The following is a 20,074-nucleotide window of genomic DNA, read 5'->3' as shown; positions in this document are numbered from 1 at the left end:
TATGATCAGTCCAAGATAGATCTTTATCAATAATGACACCCAGAATTTTATGTGAATCTACCTCTTCAATTTTATTGACGCCTAGGAATAGTGGTTTGAAGCTATGTTTCATTTTTTGTCTTTTTTGTCGTGCACATACACACATGCACTTCGTTTTCTGAGCATTCAAGGACATGTGATTCAAGTGTGTGTGTGGGGGGGGGGGGGGGGGGGGGGGACACAAAGAGGGGCATAGACAGCATGACATGTGTGTGTGTATGTTTGTGTGTGTGTGTGTGTGACACAAAGAGGGGCAGAGACAGCATGACATTGTGTGCGTGTGTGTGGGGGGGGGGGGGGGGTGGTGGTGGTGACACAAATAGGGGCAGAGACAGCATGACATTGTGTGTGTGTGTGTGTGTGTGTGTGGGGGGTGACACAAAGAGGGGCAGAGACAGCATGACATTGTGTGTGTGTGTGTGTGTGGGGGGTGACACAAAGAGGGGCAGAGACAGCATGACATTGTGTGTGTGTGTGTGTGTGTGGGGGGGGGGGGGTGACACAAAGAGGGGCAGAGACAGCATGACATTGTGTGTGTGTGTGTGTGTGTGGGGGGGGTGACACAAAGAGGGGCAGAGACAGCATGACATTGTGTGTGTGTGTGTGTGTGTGGGGGGGGGGTGACACAAAGAGGGGCAGAGACAGCATGACATTGTGTGTGTGTGTGTGTGTGTGTGTGTGGGGGGGGGGTGACACAAAGAGTGGCAGAGACAGCATGACATTGTGTGTGTGTGTGTGTGGGGGGGGGGGTGACACAAAGAGGGGCAGAGACAGCATGACATTGTGTGTGTGTGTGTGTGTGTGGGGGGGGGTGACACAAAGAGGGGCAGAGACAGAATGACATTGTGTGTGTGTGTGTGGGGGGGGGTGACACAAAGAGGGGCAGAGACAGCATGACATTGTGTGTGTGTGTGTGTGTGTGTGTGGGGGGGGTGACACAAAGAGGGGCAGAGACCGAATGACATTGTGTGTGTGTGTGTGTGGGGGGGTGACACAAAGAGGGGCAGAGACAGCATGACATTGTGTGTGTGTGTGTGTGTGTGGGGGGGGTGACACAAAGAGGGGCAGAGACAGCATGACATGTGTGTGTGTGTGTGTGGGGGGGGGGGTGACACAAAGAGGGGCAGAGACAGCATGACAGCAGTGCAGGCCATGCAGCACGTGCAGTGGGGGTGGACGGGGGGGGGCGGGTCGGTGACTCCCTCCCCTGACAAGGCTTGTCGTGGCGGGATCCGGGGACCTGACGACAGCTCCTAACCACTTATCTCTGACACTGCCCAAATCCCCTTCAGCCCCGCCACAAGTCAGGCCGGCCTACAAAGCCGCCGCCAGTCAGGCAGTGATGTAACCGCGGGCCGACAGCGGGGTCTGGAGCCTCCATAACTCAGGGAGCTTGTGTCTGCTGTGCCGGCAGGATTAGAGCACTCCATCACGGGGTGAGCTGGACATGGCCGCTGCTGTTCACTTCGTCACGGTATCACCTCACCCACTGGACTTTACCTCATGTCCCCCTGGTCACTGGTCAGCCGTCTGTACATCCCTCGGCTCCTGGCCGCCCCAGCCTGGCTTGATGCCTTGTCTGTGTCGTCCTGACCTGGTTGATACCCACGGCCACTCAGCTCAGGTGGCTGGACACAACTGTCTCTGGACATGCAACGCCAAACCATAGTCATATCAGCGATCAGACTCATTAGAAATTATGATATTTTCATGGAGTCTTTGTTGCTGTTAAATGATTCTGTCACAGTTTAGGTTGTTGGGAAGGCTTTGAGGAGAGAGGAGCGAGTGAAGGGGGCGGATGTGTGGGATGGCGCGTCGGGGGGCGGGGGAGTAGGGGGGGGGGTGTTGGGCACGTCCCAACCTAGCTGGAGCAGGAAAAAGAGGGAGGGGGAGGGTGTGAACGGGTTACACACACACACACACACACAGGGAGCAGGTCTTTACTAACAGTATTTAATCGGATACTGTTCATTCTAAAGATAAACAGCAGCTACACTTACTGGGATCAGGCCGCCGAATCCCTGAAGACAGTGCGCTGTCATGATTGTTTTGAACCAACGTGCACATAGTTGAACACGCAACAGATGTTAAACACAACTAACTGTTCAGCGACACATGACAGATGCAACAAATGGCTGGCAGCATGAGACATGGTCAGAACACAACACAGCAGGATGCTGTTTGATGTGGGGAACTGGAGCTGAACGTCCCCGTGACATTGCGAACACACACCCCCACCCACCCCACCCCTCATTATCTGCCAGTTAATATTCACCGCTGGTTATTATCTGTAAGGCAATGAAGGAATTAATAGAGCACGGATGTGCATTTAGTGGTACTTTACTGTGTGTTATTATCATCATTGTCGTCGTCGTCGTTGTTGTTGTTGTTCTGTTCGTGTTGTTGATTTATCGTCGTCGTCGTCATTCTTCTTCTTCTTATTATTATTATTATTGTTATTATATTACATCGTAAAACATAAAGGACTTATAAAAAAAGAAAAGAAACAAACAGTTGTCAAATGCTTGTAACAAGTATGGCATCAGCAGTAAATTTCTGTTCAGCTGTGCTACTTGCAGCTCCACAGGAAATGCATCGGTCCACAATTGTGTACTCAGAACGGTACTGCTCAACGCACGACATGCTGGTTTGGTGGTGTCCACAAAGAACAGGCAGAAAACAATAGTGTACAACAGTGGAGATGTTGTCAGGCTGGTGCTGGTGCTGGTTCTTCAGTGTTGTGTAACAGTGTCCATGGCTTCTTGTTGTCAGCGTAAGGAATCAATACGTGGCTCATTATTGAAACGTGAATCACAACACGGCATAAGTTAGCCAGCCGGCTCCGGAGCTGCCAATTACCGCGGCAAGTGCATGACCGACCAAGAGAAACTGGTCTGTGCATTGTTTACACTTTTTTTTTCTTTGTTTAGGTTTTGTAATGCACGCGCACATGTGCGTGCGTATGTGCGCTCAACTAAAAAAAAAAGTGGGTTATGGATCACTTAAAATTGTGTTCAAGTTTACCAATCATAAAAAAAATTCACACTTAAAAGACCGAACACACACACACACACACACACACACACACACACACACACACACACACACACACACCACGTGAGCAAGGTGCACGCATGCACGCACGCCCAGTTGTAAAAAAGCTTATTGTGCTGTTAATAATCCCCGAAAAACTCCGCAGGCCCAGTTCCACACCCACAGTGTTGCATGCTGAGGCCTCATTTCCCCTGACCACTTTGTCGCGTTCTAAGCCTCCACCACACAGTGCCCGTGCGTGCGTGAAGCGGGGGGAGAAACCGGAGAGTGGTTCAGCACTGAGCGACCCGCGGCTACCACGTTGATGTGGGCTGCTTCAAAGACGGGCCAGCTCCAAGATGATACGGCCTGCCCGGAGCCACAAAGAAAAAGTACCCTGTACCTGCTGTGGTTCACTGAGAGGTGAGGGGCGTCGCCGCTGTCTCCTTCAGCGCCAGCCCCCCCCCTCCCCCCCCAGCACCCCCGGCCCCAGTGCCAGGTTACAGCAGGAAAGTGCTTCATGCCGGGGCTGGCGGTCTTCCGGGGAAGGGGATTCACGCCACACGTGGGGCCTGGGGTCATGCTGGCATAGTGGTTGTATGTTGGTGTGTGGGTCATGCTGGCATAGTGGCTGTATGTTGGTGTGTGGGTCATGCTGGCAAACTGGCTGTATGTTGGTGTGTGGGTCATGCTGGCATAGTGGCTGTATGTTGGTGTGTGGGTCATGCTGGCATAGTGGCTGTATGTTGGTGTGTGGGTCATGCTGGCATAGTGGCTGTATGTTGGTGTGTGGGTCATGCTGGCAAACTGGCTGTATGTTGGTGTGTGGGTCATGCTGGCATAGTGGCTGTATGTTGGTGTGTGGGTCATGCTGGCATAGTGGCTGTATGTTGGTGTGTGGGTCATGCAGGCATAGTGGCTGTATGTTGGTGTGTGGGTCTTGCTGGCAAACTGGCTGTATGTTGGTGTGTGGGTCATGCTGGCATAGTGGCTGTATGTTGGTGTGTGGGTCATGCTGGCATAGTGGCTGTATGTTGGTGTGTGGGTCATGCTGGCAAACTGGCTGCCTATTGGTGTGTGGGTCATGCTGGCAAACTGGCTGTATGTTGGTGTGTGGGTCATGCTGGCAAACTGGCTGTATGTTGGTGTGTGGGTCATGCTGGCAAACTGGCTGTATGTTGGTGTGTGGGTCATGCTGGCAAACTGGCTGTATGTTGGTGTGTGGGTCATGCTGGCAAACTGGCTGTATGTTGGTGTGTGGGTCATGCTGGCAAACTGGCTTCACCCTGGTGTACAGATCACGCAAAACAATGCGGCTTGATGCAAGGGAACAGCTCATACCAGCAAAGCGGCCTCTTGCTTAATGTCCTGCTATCAAAGTAGCTTAATGCTGTGTAGTTCATACTAGGAATGTGACTTTAAGGCCAGCGCCATGTTGTACAAATGACAGGTGACGTCATACCGAACAGCCTGTCAGCACAATCCACATGCCCTTTTTGCAAAGTGCCGTTTGGCATGCTCCCGCTGACAGTTTGTATATCGTTTTGCACACTGTATCGCGTACTGCATACCGGGTGCTTCCGTATTCATTATCTTGACGTACTGTCAGCTGCTCGGGTCATTAACAGTATATAATGCTTCCCGAGATAAGAGAGGTAGATGCATGCATAAAATGAATGAATACAGATGTCAATACATAGAGCGAAAAGAAAGGATGAACACCTTCCGTTACTACCCCCCACCGCCCCCCCCCCCTACCCCCCCCCCCCCCCCCCACCCACACACACACACAATATGTCGCACTTTAGTATTCTAAATTCCTGGAGCTGAATTTAGGATGCTGAAGTGCGATTGTAATATATATATATATATATATATATATATATATATATAGTGTGTGTGTGTGTGTGTGTGTGTGTGTGTAAATAAACACAGCTTGTAAAATGATGTGTGTGTAAAATTGAAGGGCTTTCCTTGTGCCCACACCCCCTCTCCAGGCCCACACCCCCTCTCCAGGCCCACACCCCCTCTCCAGGCCCACACCCCCTCTACCCCTCTCCAGGCCCACACCCCCTCTCCAGGCCCACACCCCCTCTACCCCTCTCCAGGCCCACACCCCCTCTCCAGGCCCACACCGTCCTCCCTCCCCCCACTCCCACTCAGTGCTCTGTGCAGTGTTTGTCACTTGTCTTGTGGTTCTGTGATTCGCCTGACACTTCACACAAAACACAGTGTAACAGCGTGTCCACTGGGGGTCAGTCCTGTGCTGATTGTCCACTGTGGTCAGCCCTGTACTGATTGTCCACTGTGGTCAGTCCTGTGCTGATTGTCCACTGTGGTCAGCCCTGTACTGATTGTCCACTGGAGGTCAGCCCTGTGCTGATTGTCCACTGGGGGTCAGTCCTGTGCTGATTGTCCACTGGGGTCAGTAAATTTGTGTTTAGGTGTCATTTTGCCATCTATTCAGCTCGGGTTATTGTTTCAATTTGGTTTCTTTGTCATAAAAAAAAGTCTGATTTGTCTGTAAATTCTCCCAAACATTTTTGGTGTGGATACTGAAATGAAATGTAATTGTGATGTAGCTTTACTGGGTGCTGTTTCTGTTATTCGGAACACGTACATACTGAAATATTGTTATTGCCGTTTATAGTTAGTCGTGATGGATGCTTTGGATTGTGTGCTGGTTTAACCCTTTTATTATTTTGGAAAGCTATAACAACGGTTCAGATACATTTCACGGCTATAGCTTTTGTACGCTGGTGGCTAATGTAAAAGGTTTTCCCACCTTCCGTGCCACTGCCTTCGACGGATCTCCAGACAACTCTGGAGCGGTCCTCGTTCCCCTTCTGCCGTGTCCTCCCCAAAACTTCCTCACTCCCGCTCCCACTCCTCACTTCCAACGTACCCTTTCCCACTTTCCCATTGCCCCTCTCATCACGATCCTTTCCCAGCTATCGAAACTGCAAGCGTCGTCGGTCTTCAGCTGTCTGAATGAGTCTGAACTCTGACAGTGTAGTTGAGCTGAACTGGCGCTGAGCTGAACTGTGAAATTGTAGACTTGTGCTGTGGTTAGACAGGGGTTATATATTTGAATGCTTTGCCTTGTGGCGTTTATTTATTTTTCCTGTGATGACAGTAAAAAGAAAACGAGCTTTACTTTTCTGTGTCTATATTTGTGTTGTCGGGACGTTAGCTAGTCTGGGAAGGGGTGGGGGTACATGGGCAACCCCTTACGGGTTGTGACACCTGTATTGTCCACTGGGGGTCAGTCCTGTGCTGATTGTCCATTGGGGGTCAGCCCTGTATTGTCCACTGTGGTCAGTCCTGTATTGTCCACTGTGGTCAGTCCTGTGGTCAGTCCTGTGCTGATTGTCCACTGGGGTCAGTCCTGTGCTGATTGTCCACTGTGGCCAATCCTGTATTGTCTACTGTGGTCAGTCCTGTGCTGATTGTCCATTGGGGGTCAGCCCTGTATTGATTGTCTGACACAGTGTGGACCCAGTCCAATCTGAGATAGGAGAGGGGTCACAGTGAAGTTTGTGGTCATGTCATGTTCTGTGTGGTGACCCCCTCCCCTTCACACGCCCCTCCCTCACGTCCATCTCTTTCCTTCAGCAGGCGACACGAGCAGCAGTGGATCACCTAGCGGCCAATCAGAAAGCATCAATGGAGAAACAGACGAGCAAATGCGCATGCGCCTGAAGAGGAAATTGCAACGAAACAGAACGTCCTTCACAGCAGCTCAGATCGAGTCTTTGGAGAAAGGTAGAGATTTTTCTTCTTTTTTTTTTTACCGAGTCAGAGTGTGTCGTAATGCTTCCATCTCAGAGATTTCATACATGCAAATAATCCCTTCAGTAATGCATTCATACACTCAAATGTATTCAGTGTAATACAAATTATTATACATTACGCATTATTTTGTACGCTGCACACTTGTCCATCTGTGCTCATTTTGTTCATGTTATGTATTGTACGAAGCACACACATTTTATTCATTGGTTATTTTTGTAGTTTTCATCAAATTGTTCAAATGACCAAAGTTCGGAATTAAATCTCATTCTTGCTCAGTTGCTCAGTTTATGTTATGTCAGAAATACGTCTTTTGATGAAGCGAGACGTATCGAGTTTTACAGTTTTTACTTATTCATTATTGTAGTAATTATTTTGTTATTTTTTAAATTTTTAACATTATCATGATTGTTGCAAATGTGCTGATAAGGAAAAGGTCAACGATTATAATGACGACAGTGGTGGTTCTCATAATGGTAAATTACAGGCCCAGTTGTTGTTTTTAATTCACTGCGTCCTTTAAAGCTCATACTGTTCTCTGAGGTATAGATGAAGTGTTGGGCAGTGTCCATAAACCAGCATGTAACCTACCAATGTCATAAGTCGTTCTTTTTTTTCTTTTCTTTCTTTTTTAATCACGCTTTACTATACAGTGATGCATCTGTATCGTTTAGCTCTTTATTTTTGTACAATGTAAAAAAAAAAAAACAATATTGGATGAATAAAAAATAAATATTTGAAGCAAAGTGCACCTGCGTGTTGCAGAATTTGAACGGACCCACTACCCTGACGTCTTTGCTAGGGAACGACTTGCCCAGAAAATTGACCTGCCTGAGGCCAGAATACAGGTAACTACCTCCCTCCTCCCGCCACCCCGTGTGTCTGTGGTGCTGTTTCTGTGTCCAGCTGTCAGCTGTCTTGAAGAGGCTGAAGCAGACTGGTGGGTTAGAATCCAGCATTTGCCAAAGACCCCCCACAAACACAGCACAAAGTGTAAAACACTGACACATAACACTGAAATGGCCAGATCTCTTATTGCATCATCATGCCCGTCACATTTTGCTAGTGGGGGATAGATTAACTGAGGTCTTTGTTTTTGCTGTGTTCTGTGTGAAGAAGGGTGTTTTGTTTTTTGTTTGTGTGGTTTTGTATTGTTCTTTGTCTCTCGAAAAGCTGCATGTCTGAATTCTGATAATGGTTGCGTCCATCAGCATCGCACTATGAATTGTTTTGTCTATTCAAAAGCGTTCCCATGAAAAGCAGAACACAGCGTTATCCGCAGGCAGGATGCAGTGCCACAATAACGCTCAGCAAGTCACACAAGTGGAACAGTCCCGCTCGCTGTCAGCCAGATGTATTCTTTCAAGTGTTTTGTGTTTGATATTGATTTCAGTGTACGCTGTAAACGGCGGGGCTGAAATTAAGAGATGTAGCTTTGTGTTTACGAACAATATAGACAAGAGACAGAAGTAATTCAGAAATTGATAAACTGAGTGATATATACACAGTCAGTGCAGCTGGAAGTTGAAATATTGGCGCTGTTGATCATATATTCGTCATTTCGTAAGAAAAACAACACAAAATAATTAAAACTGTAGAAATGAAAAATGAAACAAACAAACAAACAACAAAACAACAACAACAACAACAACAAAACCCACCAAAAAACAAAGAAGCAGTATCTATATATATCAATGTCACAGAAAAATATAGATACGCGTGTATGTTATGTTTTGGTTAGCCTTACCCTTTACTGTCTCCTGTAATGTATGCTTAGTAACTCGTTTGTCCACTGGCTATTGTTATCATTAATAACACGAAATAAAGATGGAATTGTTTTCTGCGTATGGGCAATATTTTAGAAATTTGAATATGATTAGTGTCTGTTTTGTCTGTCAGTGTGTTTCAACATTATTCGTTTGATTTTTTATTATTAATTTTTGTTTGTTTGTTTGTTTTGTTTTTTAATTTCACAAAACAGCAATTCTTGTTTGATAAGATTTGCGTATGCGCTCACAATCTGAAATACGTATGTGACACCAACAATGATAATAGTATGAATGATTATGATAATAGTACATATATATGACAGAATATCCTGACCATGTATTTATTCATTCAAGCATTTATTCATAATTTTGTGCTTTTCAATGAGTCGTTCGTTTTTTGGTGTCATTTGGTGATGGTGTTTTGTTTGTGTGGTTCGTACGCGCACGAAATTGTATTTTGTCGTTGTCCTAAGTTATTCATTAAAGGCTAATATATAATCATTCAGCCTGTGTTTCTAAAACCCATCTCGGAAACCTGAATGTTAATTGGTTGGTCTGACAGGTGTGGTTCTCCAACCGACGAGCCAAGTGGCGGAGGGAGGAGAAACTGAGGAATCAACGGCGGGACTCGTGTAACGGCAGCGCGCGCCTTCCCATCAACCCCTCTTTCACTAACACCATGTACCCTTCCCTGCACCAGCCTATTGCCTCCATGCCCGACAACTACAGGTCTGGACCCCTCACACACACACACACACACACATCTCTCTCTCTCTCTCTCTCTCTCTCTCTCTATATATATATATATATATATATATATATATATATATATATACACGGAGAGAAGTAAAGGGAAATGCAGGACATTTCAAATCAACAACAACAAAATCCAAAAGCTACAAATTTATCTTTGACATAACGTCCGCACTAAACACCACATGTATTGAAAGAAATATTCTTATTCCGTGATTTTCGCGACTGACAGAATCAAAAGGGGAATAGTTTTGAATGTCTGTTATGTTACTTATGTTATGTTTTGCTATATCATTTATTATTTCTTTATTTGTTTTGTATTGTCATTACTATTATTATACCTACTATGAGTATTGCTCTGTATAGTAATAGTAGTAATTAGCTGTACAAGTGTATGATAGCCATGTTGCCGGTTAAGCTAGCTTTGAAGCTTGTGAACATCCCTCTTCTTTTTTCTCTTTTTTTTCTTCTTTTTTTCATTCTTTTTTTTTAAGAATAACGTTGGGCTTGGGACGTTTGACATTTCTTGTCATTATTGCTATCATCATCATTATTATTATCATTATCATTATTTTTAAAATTATTATATTATTGTTATCATCATCATTGTTGTTGTTGTGTTGCTGTTTTAGTCTAAAACAAATGATATTCTGATTTTTGTTGTGAGATCTTGGATGGGGATGTGTGCTTACTTATTCTTTTACTCTTTTAAAATCTAGTTATTATTTAATGCACTGGCATGATTATGACGCCTGTTGTTGTGGGGTTATGACCGGTGCTGTGTGTATCCTTATTATTGCTAATGTTTATTCTTTGTTTCATTTATCCATTTTTATTTATCATTACCATTATTATTATTATTATTATTATTATTATTATTATTATTGTTGTTGTTGTTCTAATCAATTAATTCTTTTATTCATTTATTTATCATTATTTTTATTATTGTTGTTGTTTTGTTGTTGTTATGGTTAATATAATATGCGACGTGTGATATATTATTAATAATATTATTATTATCATCATCATCATTATTATTATTATTAATGTTATTTTGTTATTATTGTCACTTTATCATCATCATCATCATCATCATCATTAATGTTGTTTTGTTATTATTGTCACTGTATGACCATCATCATCACCATACTGACCTGACTGTGCAGTCCCATGCCGCCCATGCCCAGCTACTCGCTGTCCAACAACATCGGCCCCAACCCTGCCTGCCTGCAGTCCTCGGCCTCCTCCTACTCCTGCATGCTGCCCGGTACGTACACACCCACCAACACATGGATCGCTGCATAGGCTGTTTGACTGGTGACGATTGCTGTCGGGTATTTCATTGGTTTAGCCTGGTGTGAAACAGTTGTACTCTGTGTGTGTGTGTGTGTGTGTGTGTGTGCAATTCAGTCTTGTCTTTGGTCCATATGGGTGAGAGCTGGCATGCATGTGAGGGGACTAATGGTGGAGCGTTGTGGATTGTCTCGAAGTATATATAATCTTTATTATATCATGTTATTAGTTTTTATTTGTTATATATTATATTATATATATGTATTGCCAAAGGCAAATGGTTAGACCTAGAGTTTCTTATCACATATATTGTATTTCAGTATCCTATGCTACTACTACTACTGCTGCTGCTGCTGCTGCTACTACAACTACTGCTGCTACTGCTACAAAAGTGTGAAGTGAGCAATGTGCATTGTGTGGTGTGCAGAGTACCCCACCAGGACCTACGACCACCTGTCCCTCAGCAACTATTCCCGGCCCTCGTGCAGTGCTGGGGGCGGCATGCAGGCCATGAACCACGGGCCGCCCAATGCCTCCACTGGTCAGTGCTCTCTGTCTGTCGGTCTGTCTCTTTGTCTGTCTGTCTGTCTGTCTGTCTACATCAGATGACCATGAAGGATGTACATTCTGTCTGATGGACTTGAGCATGTCTCAAGACACCTGTTCACATGTTTACTTCCACAAAATGTCAGCATTGTATTAGTGATGCTACAACAGTGTACATTTACCCGTCCCCACCCCAACTCACCATTCATTCCCACCTCCCCCTCCTCTCCTCAACGATAACACTCAAACGCAAAAAATAATACTCTTACGAAATGTTTACAATCACCATTGACATTAAACAAAACTCCTCCTCCTACAACATTGTCTTGAAATGGTTAGGACAAGTGTCGATTTTAAACAAGAAATAAGTACTGCTACTCATAATGAGACAAAGACACATAATTCAGGCTAGTACTTAGTTCATTGTCTCTCTCTCTCTCTCTCTCTCTCTCTCTCTCTCTCTCTCTCTAAACAACTAATGTTCCTTTTCAGTATTGACTGCTAGCCCCCGTGATTAAGATGTATTATCAACGTTTCAATTAGACTTCGGCCCAACCTTAATTTGTCGTTCCACTGCCCACCATTCTGAGTGTCTTTAAAGGAAACCGTTAAAAGTGGTATATGGTGTCTGTGAATTTGCTTGAGTTCGGTGCCTGTGGCCAGCCTTCATATCCATCCTGCTTCATGTTGTGTGTCTGTCATCAGACGGTTCAAGTCATTTGTTACTTTCATCCCGGACTGTGGCATTGTCATTTGTATTGTAGAATATTGTGTTGTGATGTATTGCATTGCATTGCGCATTGTATTGTATGTCATTGCATTGTACTTTGTTCTACTGTACTGCATTGTACTGGAATGCATTGCATTGTATTGTAATGTGTTATATTGTATTGCATTGTATTACACTGTATTGCATTGCACTGTGTTGCATTGAATTGTATTGCATTGTATTGGATTGTAATACATTGTATTGTGTTGTATTTTATTGTATGGTTTTGTGTTGTGTTGTATTGCTGTCACAGCTCATGACAATCAGTGCACAGCTCTGTTTCCTACGTGCCCTTCCCCACTTCCTCTCCCCAGCCTGCCTGTCATTGTGTGTGTGTGTAGTTCCCCACTTCCTCTCCCCAGCTTGCCTGTCATTGTGTGTGTGTAGTTCCCCACTTCCTCTCCCCAGCTTGCCTGTCATTGTGTGTGTGTGTGTAGTTCCCCACTTCCTCTCCCCAGCCTGCCTGTCATTGTGTGTGTGTGTAGTTCCCCACTTCCTCTCCCCAGCTCTCCTGTCATTGTGTGTGTGTAGTTCCCCACTTCCTCTCCCCAGCTCTCCTGTCATTGTGTGTGTGTAGTTCCCCACTTCCTCTCCCCAGCCTGCCTGTCATTGTGTGTGTGTGTAGTTCCCCACTTCCTCTCCCCAGCTTGCCGGTCATTGTGTGTGTGTGTAGTTCCCCACTTCCTCTCCCCAGCCTGCCGGTCATTGTGTGTGTGTAGTTCCCCACTTCCTCTCCCCAGCCTGCCGGTCATTGTGTGTGTGTAGTTCCCCACTTCCTCTCCCCAGCCTGCCTGTCATTGTGTGTGTGTAGTTCCCCACTTCCTCTCCCCAGCTCGCCTGTCATTGTGTGTGTGTAGTTCCCCACTTCCTCTCCCCAGCCTGCCTGTCATTGTGTGTGTGTAGTTCCCCACTTCCTCTCCCCAGCCTGCCGGTCATTGTGTGTGTGTGTAGTTCCCCACTTCCTCTCCCCAGCTTGCCGGTCATTGTGTGTGTGTGTAGTTCCCCACTTCCTCTCCCCAGCTTGCCGGTCATTGTGTGTGTGTGTAGTTCCCCACTTCCTCTCCCCAGCCTGCCTGTCATTGTGTGTGTGTAGTTCCCCACTTCCTCTCCCCAGCCTGCCTGTCATTGTGTGTGTGTGTAGTTCCCCACTTCCTCTCCCCAGCCTGCCTGTCATTGTGTGTGTGTAGTTCCCCACTTCCTCTCCCCAGCTTGCCGGTCATTGTGTGTGTGTGTAGTTCCCCACTTCCTCTCCCCAGCCTGCCTGTCATTGTGTGTGTGTGTAGTTCCCCACTTCCTCTCCCCAGCTTGCCGGTCATTGTGTGTGTGTAGTTCCCCACTTCCTCTCCCCAGCCTGCCTGTCATTGTGTGTGTGTAGTTCCCCACTTCCTCTCCCCAGCTTGCCGGTCATTGTGTGTGTGTAGTTCCCCACTTCCTCTCCCCAGCTTGCCGGTCATTGTGTGTGTGTGTAGTTCCCTGTTTTACCTTTATTTCGTGTAATCATGGAGTCTTGGTTGTGCGTTTGTGCCACTGCTGAGCAGATGTTCAAGTCAATCTCTCTCTAATGTCAGTGGCAAGTTTCGAGGCTTTGCGCCCGCGGCCTTCTTGGAAAAAGGTCGTGTCTGTTAGGTTTGGGGCTTTTTGCCCAGTTGGCACCCTCGCCTAGGGATAAGTTTTCCTCCGGGTGGACATGCTTCTATGTTCTTTGTGCTTCCAGCGAAGAGGGTAAGAGTGCCCTGCTGGGCTTGTGTCGTCAATTTTTATTTCCAGTGTCAGGGTAGAACTTCCCACTTCCTGTGCCATTTTCCCTTCAGCCTGTGTTGGCTAGGTGGCGTCGGTGCTCTAGTCATCTGTTGGCTGCTGTCTTCCTGTTGTCCTCATCACTGTCATCTGTTGGCTGCTGTCTTCCTGTTGTCCTCATCACTGTCATCTGTTGGCTGCTGTCTTCCTGTTGTCCTCATCACTGTCATCTGTTGGCTGCTGTCTTCCTGCTGTCCTCATCACTGTCATCTGTTGGCTGCTGTCTTCCTGCTGTCCTCATCACTGTCATCTGTTGGCTGCTGTCTTCCTGCTGTCCTCATCACTGTCATCTGTTGGCTGCTGTCTTCCTGTTGTCCTCATCACTGTCATCTGTTGGCTGCTGTCTTCCTGCTGTCCTCATCACTGTCATCTGTTGGCTGCTGTCTTCCTGTTGTCCTCATCACTGTCATCTGTTGGCTGCTGTCTTCCTGCTGTCCTCATCACTGTCATCTGTTGGCTGCTGTCTTCCTGCTGTCCTCATCACTGTCATCTGTTGGCTGCTGTCTTCCTGCTGTCCTCATCTCATCACTGTCATCTGTTGGCTGCTGTCTTCCTGCTGTCCTCATCACTGTCATCTGTTGGCTGCTGTCTTCCTGCTGTCCTCATCACTGTCATCTGTTGGCTGCTGTCTTCCTGTTGTCCTCATCACTGTCATCTGTTGGCTGCTGTCTTCCTGCTGTCCTCATCACTGTCATCTGTTGGCTGCTGTCTTCCTGCTGTCCTCATCACTGTCATCTGTTGGCTGCTGTCTTCCTGCTGTCCTCATCTCATCACTGTCATCTGTTGGCTGCTGTCTTCCTGCTGTCCTCATCACTGTCATCTGTTGGCTGCTGTCTTCCTGCTGTCCTCATCACTGTCATCTGTTGGCTGCTGTCTTCCTGTTGTCCTCATCACTGTCATCTGTTGGCTGCTGTCTTCCTGCTGTCCTCATCACTGTCATCTGTTGGCTGCTGTCTTCCTGCTGTCCTCATCACTGTCATCTGTTGGCTGCTGTCTTCCTGCTGTCCTCATCACTGTCATCTGTTGGCTGCTGTCTTCCTGCTGTCCTCATCACTGTCATCTGTTGGCTGCTGTCTTCCTGTTGTCCTCATCACTGTCATCTGTTGGCTGCTGTCTTCCTGCTGTCCTCATCACTGTCATCTGTTGGCTGCTGTCTTCCTGCTGTCCTCATCACTGTCATCTGTTGGCTGCTGTCTTCCTGTTGTCCTCATCACTGTCATCTGTTGGCTGCTGTCTTCCTGCTGTCCTCATCACTGTCATCTGTTGGCTGCTGTCTTCCTGCTGTCCTCATCTCATCACTGTCATCTGTTGGCTGCTGTCTTCCTGCTCTCCTCATCACTGTCATCTGTTGGCTGCTGTCTTCCTGCTGTCCTCATCTCATCACTGTCATCTGTTGGCTGCTGTCTTCCTGCTGTCCTCATCTCATCACTGTCATCTGTTGGCTGCTGCCTTCCTGCTGTCCTCATCTCATCACTGTCATCTGTTGGCTGCTGCCTTCCTGCTGTCCTCATCTCATCACTGTCATCTGTTGGCTGCTGTCTTCCTGCTGTCCTCATCTCATCACTGTCATCTGTTGGCTGCTGTCTTCCTGCTGTCCTCATCTCATCACTGTCATCTGTTGGCTGCTGTCTTCCTGCTGTCCTCATCACTGTCATCTGTTGGCTGCTGTCTTCCTGCTGTCCTCATCTCATCACTGTCATCTGTTGGCTGCTGTCTTCCTGCTGTCCTCATCTCATCACTGTCATCTGTTGGCTGTTGTCTTCCTGCTGCCCTCATCACTGTCATCTGTTGGCTGCTGTCTTCCTGCTGTCCTCATCACTGTCATCTGTTGGCTGCTGTCTTCCTGCTGTCCTCATCTCTCTGTTGGCTGCTGTCTTCCTGCTGTCCTCATCTCATCACTGTCATCTGTTGGCTGCTGTCTTCCTGCTGTCCTCATCTCATCACTGTCATCTGTTGGCTGTTGTCTTCCTGCTGCCCTCATCACTGTCATCTGTTGGCTGCTGTCTTCCTGCTGTCCTCATCACTGTCATCTGTTGGCTGCTGTCTTCCTGCTGTCCTCATCTCTCTGTTGGCTGTTGTCTTCCTGCTGTCCTCATCACTGTCATCTGTTGGCTGCTGTCTTCCTGCTGTCCTCATCACTGTCATCTGTTGGCTGCTGTCTTCCTGCTGTCCTCATCACTGTCATCTGTTGGCTGCTGTCTTCCTGCTGTCCTCATCACTGTCATCTGTTGGCTGCTGTCTTCCTGCTGTCCTCATCACTGTCATCTGTTGGCTGCTGTCTTCCTGCTGTCCTCATCACTGTCATCTGTTGGCTGCTGTCTTCCTGCTGTCCTCATCACTGTCATCTGTTGGCTGCTGTCTTCCTGTTGTCCTCATCACTGTCATCTGTTGGCTGCTGTCTTCCTGCTGTCCTCATCACTGTCATCTGTTGGCTGCTGTCTTCCTGTTGTCCTCATCACTGTCATCTGTTGGCTGCTGTCTTCCTGCTGTCCTCATCACTGTCATCTGTTGGCTGCTGTCTTCCTGCTGTCCTCATCACTGTCATCTGTTGGCTGCTGTCTTCCTGCTGTCCTCATCTCATCACTGTCATCTGTTGGCTGCTGTCTTCCTGCTGTCCTCATCACTGTCATCTGTTGGCTGCTGTCTTCCTGCTGTCCTCATCACTGTCATCTGTTGGCTGCTGTCTTCCTGTTGTCCTCATCACTGTCATCTGTTGGCTGCTGTCTTCCTGCTGTCCTCATCACTGTCATCTGTTGGCTGCTGTCTTCCTGCTGTCCTCATCACTGTCATCTGTTGGCTGCTGTCTTCCTGCTGTCCTCATCTCATCACTGTCATCTGTTGGCTGCTGTCTTCCTGCTGTCCTCATCACTGTCATCTGTTGGCTGCTGTCTTCCTGCTGTCCTCATCACTGTCATCTGTTGGCTGCTGTCTTCCTGTTGTCCTCATCACTGTCATCTGTTGGCTGCTGTCTTCCTGCTGTCCTCATCACTGTCATCTGTTGGCTGCTGTCTTCCTGCTGTCCTCATCACTGTCATCTGTTGGCTGCTGTCTTCCTGCTGTCCTCATCACTGTCATCTGTTGGCTGCTGTCTTCCTGCTGTCCTCATCACTGTCATCTGTTGGCTGCTGTCTTCCTGTTGTCCTCATCACTGTCATCTGTTGGCTGCTGTCTTCCTGCTGTCCTCATCACTGTCATCTGTTGGCTGCTGTCTTCCTGCTGTCCTCATCACTGTCATCTGTTGGCTGCTGTCTTCCTGTTGTCCTCATCACTGTCATCTGTTGGCTGCTGTCTTCCTGCTGTCCTCATCACTGTCATCTGTTGGCTGCTGTCTTCCTGCTGTCCTCATCTCATCACTGTCATCTGTTGGCTGCTGTCTTCCTGCTCTCCTCATCACTGTCATCTGTTGGCTGCTGTCTTCCTGCTGTCCTCATCTCATCACTGTCATCTGTTGGCTGCTGTCTTCCTGCTGTCCTCATCTCATCACTGTCATCTGTTGGCTGCTGCCTTCCTGCTGTCCTCATCTCATCACTGTCATCTGTTGGCTGCTGCCTTCCTGCTGTCCTCATCTCATCACTGTCATCTGTTGGCTGCTGTCTTCCTGCTGTCCTCATCTCATCACTGTCATCTGTTGGCTGCTGTCTTCCTGCTGTCCTCATCTCATCACTGTCATCTGTTGGCTGCTGTCTTCCTGCTGTCCTCATCACTGTCATCTGTTGGCTGCTGTCTTCCTGCTGTCCTCATCTCATCACTGTCATCTGTTGGCTGCTGTCTTCCTGCTGTCCTCATCTCATCACTGTCATCTGTTGGCTGTTGTCTTCCTGCTGCCCTCATCACTGTCATCTGTTGGCTGCTGCCTTCCTGCTGTCCTCATCACTGTCATCTGTTGGCTGCTGTCTTCCTGCTGTCCTCATCACTGTCATCTGTTGGCTGCTGTCTTCCTGCTGTCCTCATCTCTCTGTTGGCTGTTGTCTTCCTGCTGTCCTCATCACTGTCATCTGTTGGCTGCTGTCTTCCTGCTGTCCTCATCACTGTCATCTGTTGGCTGCTGTCTTCCTGCTGTCCTCATCACTGTCATCTGTTGGCTGCTGTCTTCCTGCTGTCCTCATCACTGTCATCTGTTGGCTGCTGTCTTCCTGCTGTCCTCATCTCATCACTGTCATCTGTTGGCTGCTGTCTTCCTGCTGTCCTCATCACTGTCATCTGTTGGCTGCTGTCTTCCTGCTGTCCTCATCTCTCTGTTGGCTGTTGTCTTCCTGCTGTCCTCATCACTGTCATCTGTTGGCTGTTGTCTTCCTGCTGTCCTCATCACTGTCATCTGTTGGCTGCGGTCTTCCTGCTGTCCTCATCTCATCACTGTCATCTGTTGGCTGCTGTCTTCCTGCTGTCCTCATCTCATCACTGTCATCTGTTGGCTGCTGTCTTCCTGTTGCCCTCATCTCATCACTGTCACTGTTGTCTTTCGTGACCTAGCTTCATCTTCATCTGTTTTTTTCCCTCGTCAGTCTTCGGTGTCCAAAGCATTGTTTTCTCTTGTGTTGTGCAGAATGCTTCAGTTTTTTTATTTCTTTATGAAATCCAAAGTTCGCTGAAATATTTTTCAAAGTGGTTTCATCTGGACAGCCGTGAGTTGTGGGGGAGGGGGGGTTGTGATTATTTACCCATTCACTCATTATTTTAGTGCAATTATTGCGGCTGATTGCGGTTATTATTTTTATAGTCAAAATCTGTGTGTGACTGAATAAGTGAATGTGAACTTTGAATTATTTTAGTCTGTGTTTGTGTTGTCTGGGTGTTAGTGCTGGGTTGGGTGGGGGTTTCTAGTCGGCTCTCTTATAGAGCGTAACAATTGCATTGTAATGTATTGTTGCATTACATTGCATTGTATCGCATTGTATTGTTATGCATTACATTGTATTGTGTTGTAATGTATTGTATTCTGTTGCGTTGTATTGCGTTACATTGTATTGTGTTATTGCATTGTATTGTAATGTATTGTATTCTGTTGTGTTGTATTGCATTGTTTTGTGTTGCATTGCATTGTGTTGCATTGTGTTGTGTTGCATTGCATTGCATTGCATTGTGTTGTGTTCCAGGTCTGATCTCCCCCGGGGTGTCAGTGCCCATCCAGGTGCCGGGTCACCACCAAGACATGGGGGCCCACATGGGGTCCATGGCCACCCAGTACTGGCCGCGCATCCAATAACGGCCTGACCTCTGACCCTGCACACTGACCCCTGACCCCAGCACTCTGTCAGGACATCTTGTTCACGCGCTGTGCTGCCCTCGGTTCTTGCCGGGAACGAGTTTCTTGAACCCGAGCAAAGTGATGCAAGCTGGTACCGTTTTTTCTCCTTGAGCTGATTCTGTGAGTGAATGTGCGACAGACTAACCTGCGGACTTTCTGAGGATCAGTCTGGAAATAGGTCAGGCACAGTGTGTGTGTGAATCTTTCTCTCTACCACATTGATATTAACCGAGATTTCTGTATTCAGTCATTGTCTCCAAGCAACCAGACTTGTCACGTGACGCAGCATGGGGGAAGCGCTGTTGGGGACGGTGTGGCGCTCACACCGGAACTTTGATCACGTGTGACGGCAGGCCGAGAGACTGGCAGAGAAGTAAGCACCTTGGAGCAGAGAGGGGTGTGGACAGAGGGCAGTGGGCCTGACCTCTCGGCGAGGGTCAGACAACGGTCAGTGAGTGGACCTCAGTGACTGGCTGCACAGCACAGCGCCTTGATGAAGGCAGGGCACGGCTCCGCGCTCACCCCTCCTAGCCTTCTGACGTCACACTGTCCACCGCATCCCGTCGCCACCAGCACCTGACCTGGTGGTACCGCTGTGCCCTCCCTTAAGGACCGGATGTCAGTGGTTCCAGTCTGGGCTGACCCCACAATCATGACTTAACGTTCAGGCATCTTTGTGACATTGTGCATGAACTGAAAGAATTTACCCCCACCCCCCCTCTTCAACTTACCGTGCTGTGACGTCACTCTTCATCGGAGATGACTGCTTCACCAACTCAGGGACCTGGACATGTTGCACGTGCAGAGTCTGCACTGGTGAGATGGTTGTGGTCAGCATCCAGCGTCATGGCCTTGGAAACATGGGCAGGGACAACTCAGTTACATGTCGCTCGGTGGACTTTTTTACAGTGATGTGACTGACCACCTGGTTTGTGGCACTTGTGTCCCGTTCCCTGGTCTCTCCCCACAACCCTGTTGGTCAGCTTGGAACAGAGCAGAACTGTTTGATTGACCACTGTCAATGGGAACTGGCCTCCT

The 20,074-nt window shown here is 47.6% G+C and overlaps 1 protein-coding gene across 4 annotated transcripts in view; it reads left to right on the top strand.

The window, feature by feature from the left end:
• Positions 1 to 19,009, top strand: part of LOC143301438 (paired box protein Pax-6-like) — a 145,354-nt gene extending 126,345 nt beyond the window's left edge. For 3 of the 4 annotated variants that reach the window (XM_076615730.1, XM_076615731.1, XM_076615729.1), the window contains exons 6-11: positions 6,688 to 6,837; positions 7,630 to 7,712; positions 9,196 to 9,362; positions 10,553 to 10,653; positions 11,107 to 11,220; positions 18,885 to 19,009. In XM_076615730.1, the coding sequence (XP_076471845.1) occupies positions 6,688 to 6,837; positions 7,630 to 7,712; positions 9,196 to 9,362; positions 10,553 to 10,653; positions 11,107 to 11,220; positions 18,885 to 18,994 (725 nt within the window). In that variant the 3' untranslated portion in view covers positions 18,995 to 19,009. The remainder of the gene's footprint in view (positions 1 to 6,687; positions 6,838 to 7,629; positions 7,713 to 9,195; positions 9,363 to 10,552; positions 10,654 to 11,106; positions 11,221 to 18,884) is intronic. The other variant, XM_076615732.1, reaches the window with a different exon arrangement.
• The last annotated feature ends 1,065 nt before the right edge of the window (positions 19,010 to 20,074 follow it).

Source organism: Babylonia areolata, chromosome 27 (genome assembly GCF_041734735.1).
Source record: "Babylonia areolata isolate BAREFJ2019XMU chromosome 27, ASM4173473v1, whole genome shotgun sequence".
In the NCBI taxonomy this organism is placed as follows: Eukaryota; Metazoa; Mollusca; class Gastropoda; order Neogastropoda; family Buccinidae; genus Babylonia; species Babylonia areolata.
This window is presented reverse-complemented; position numbering and strand designations above follow the sequence as displayed.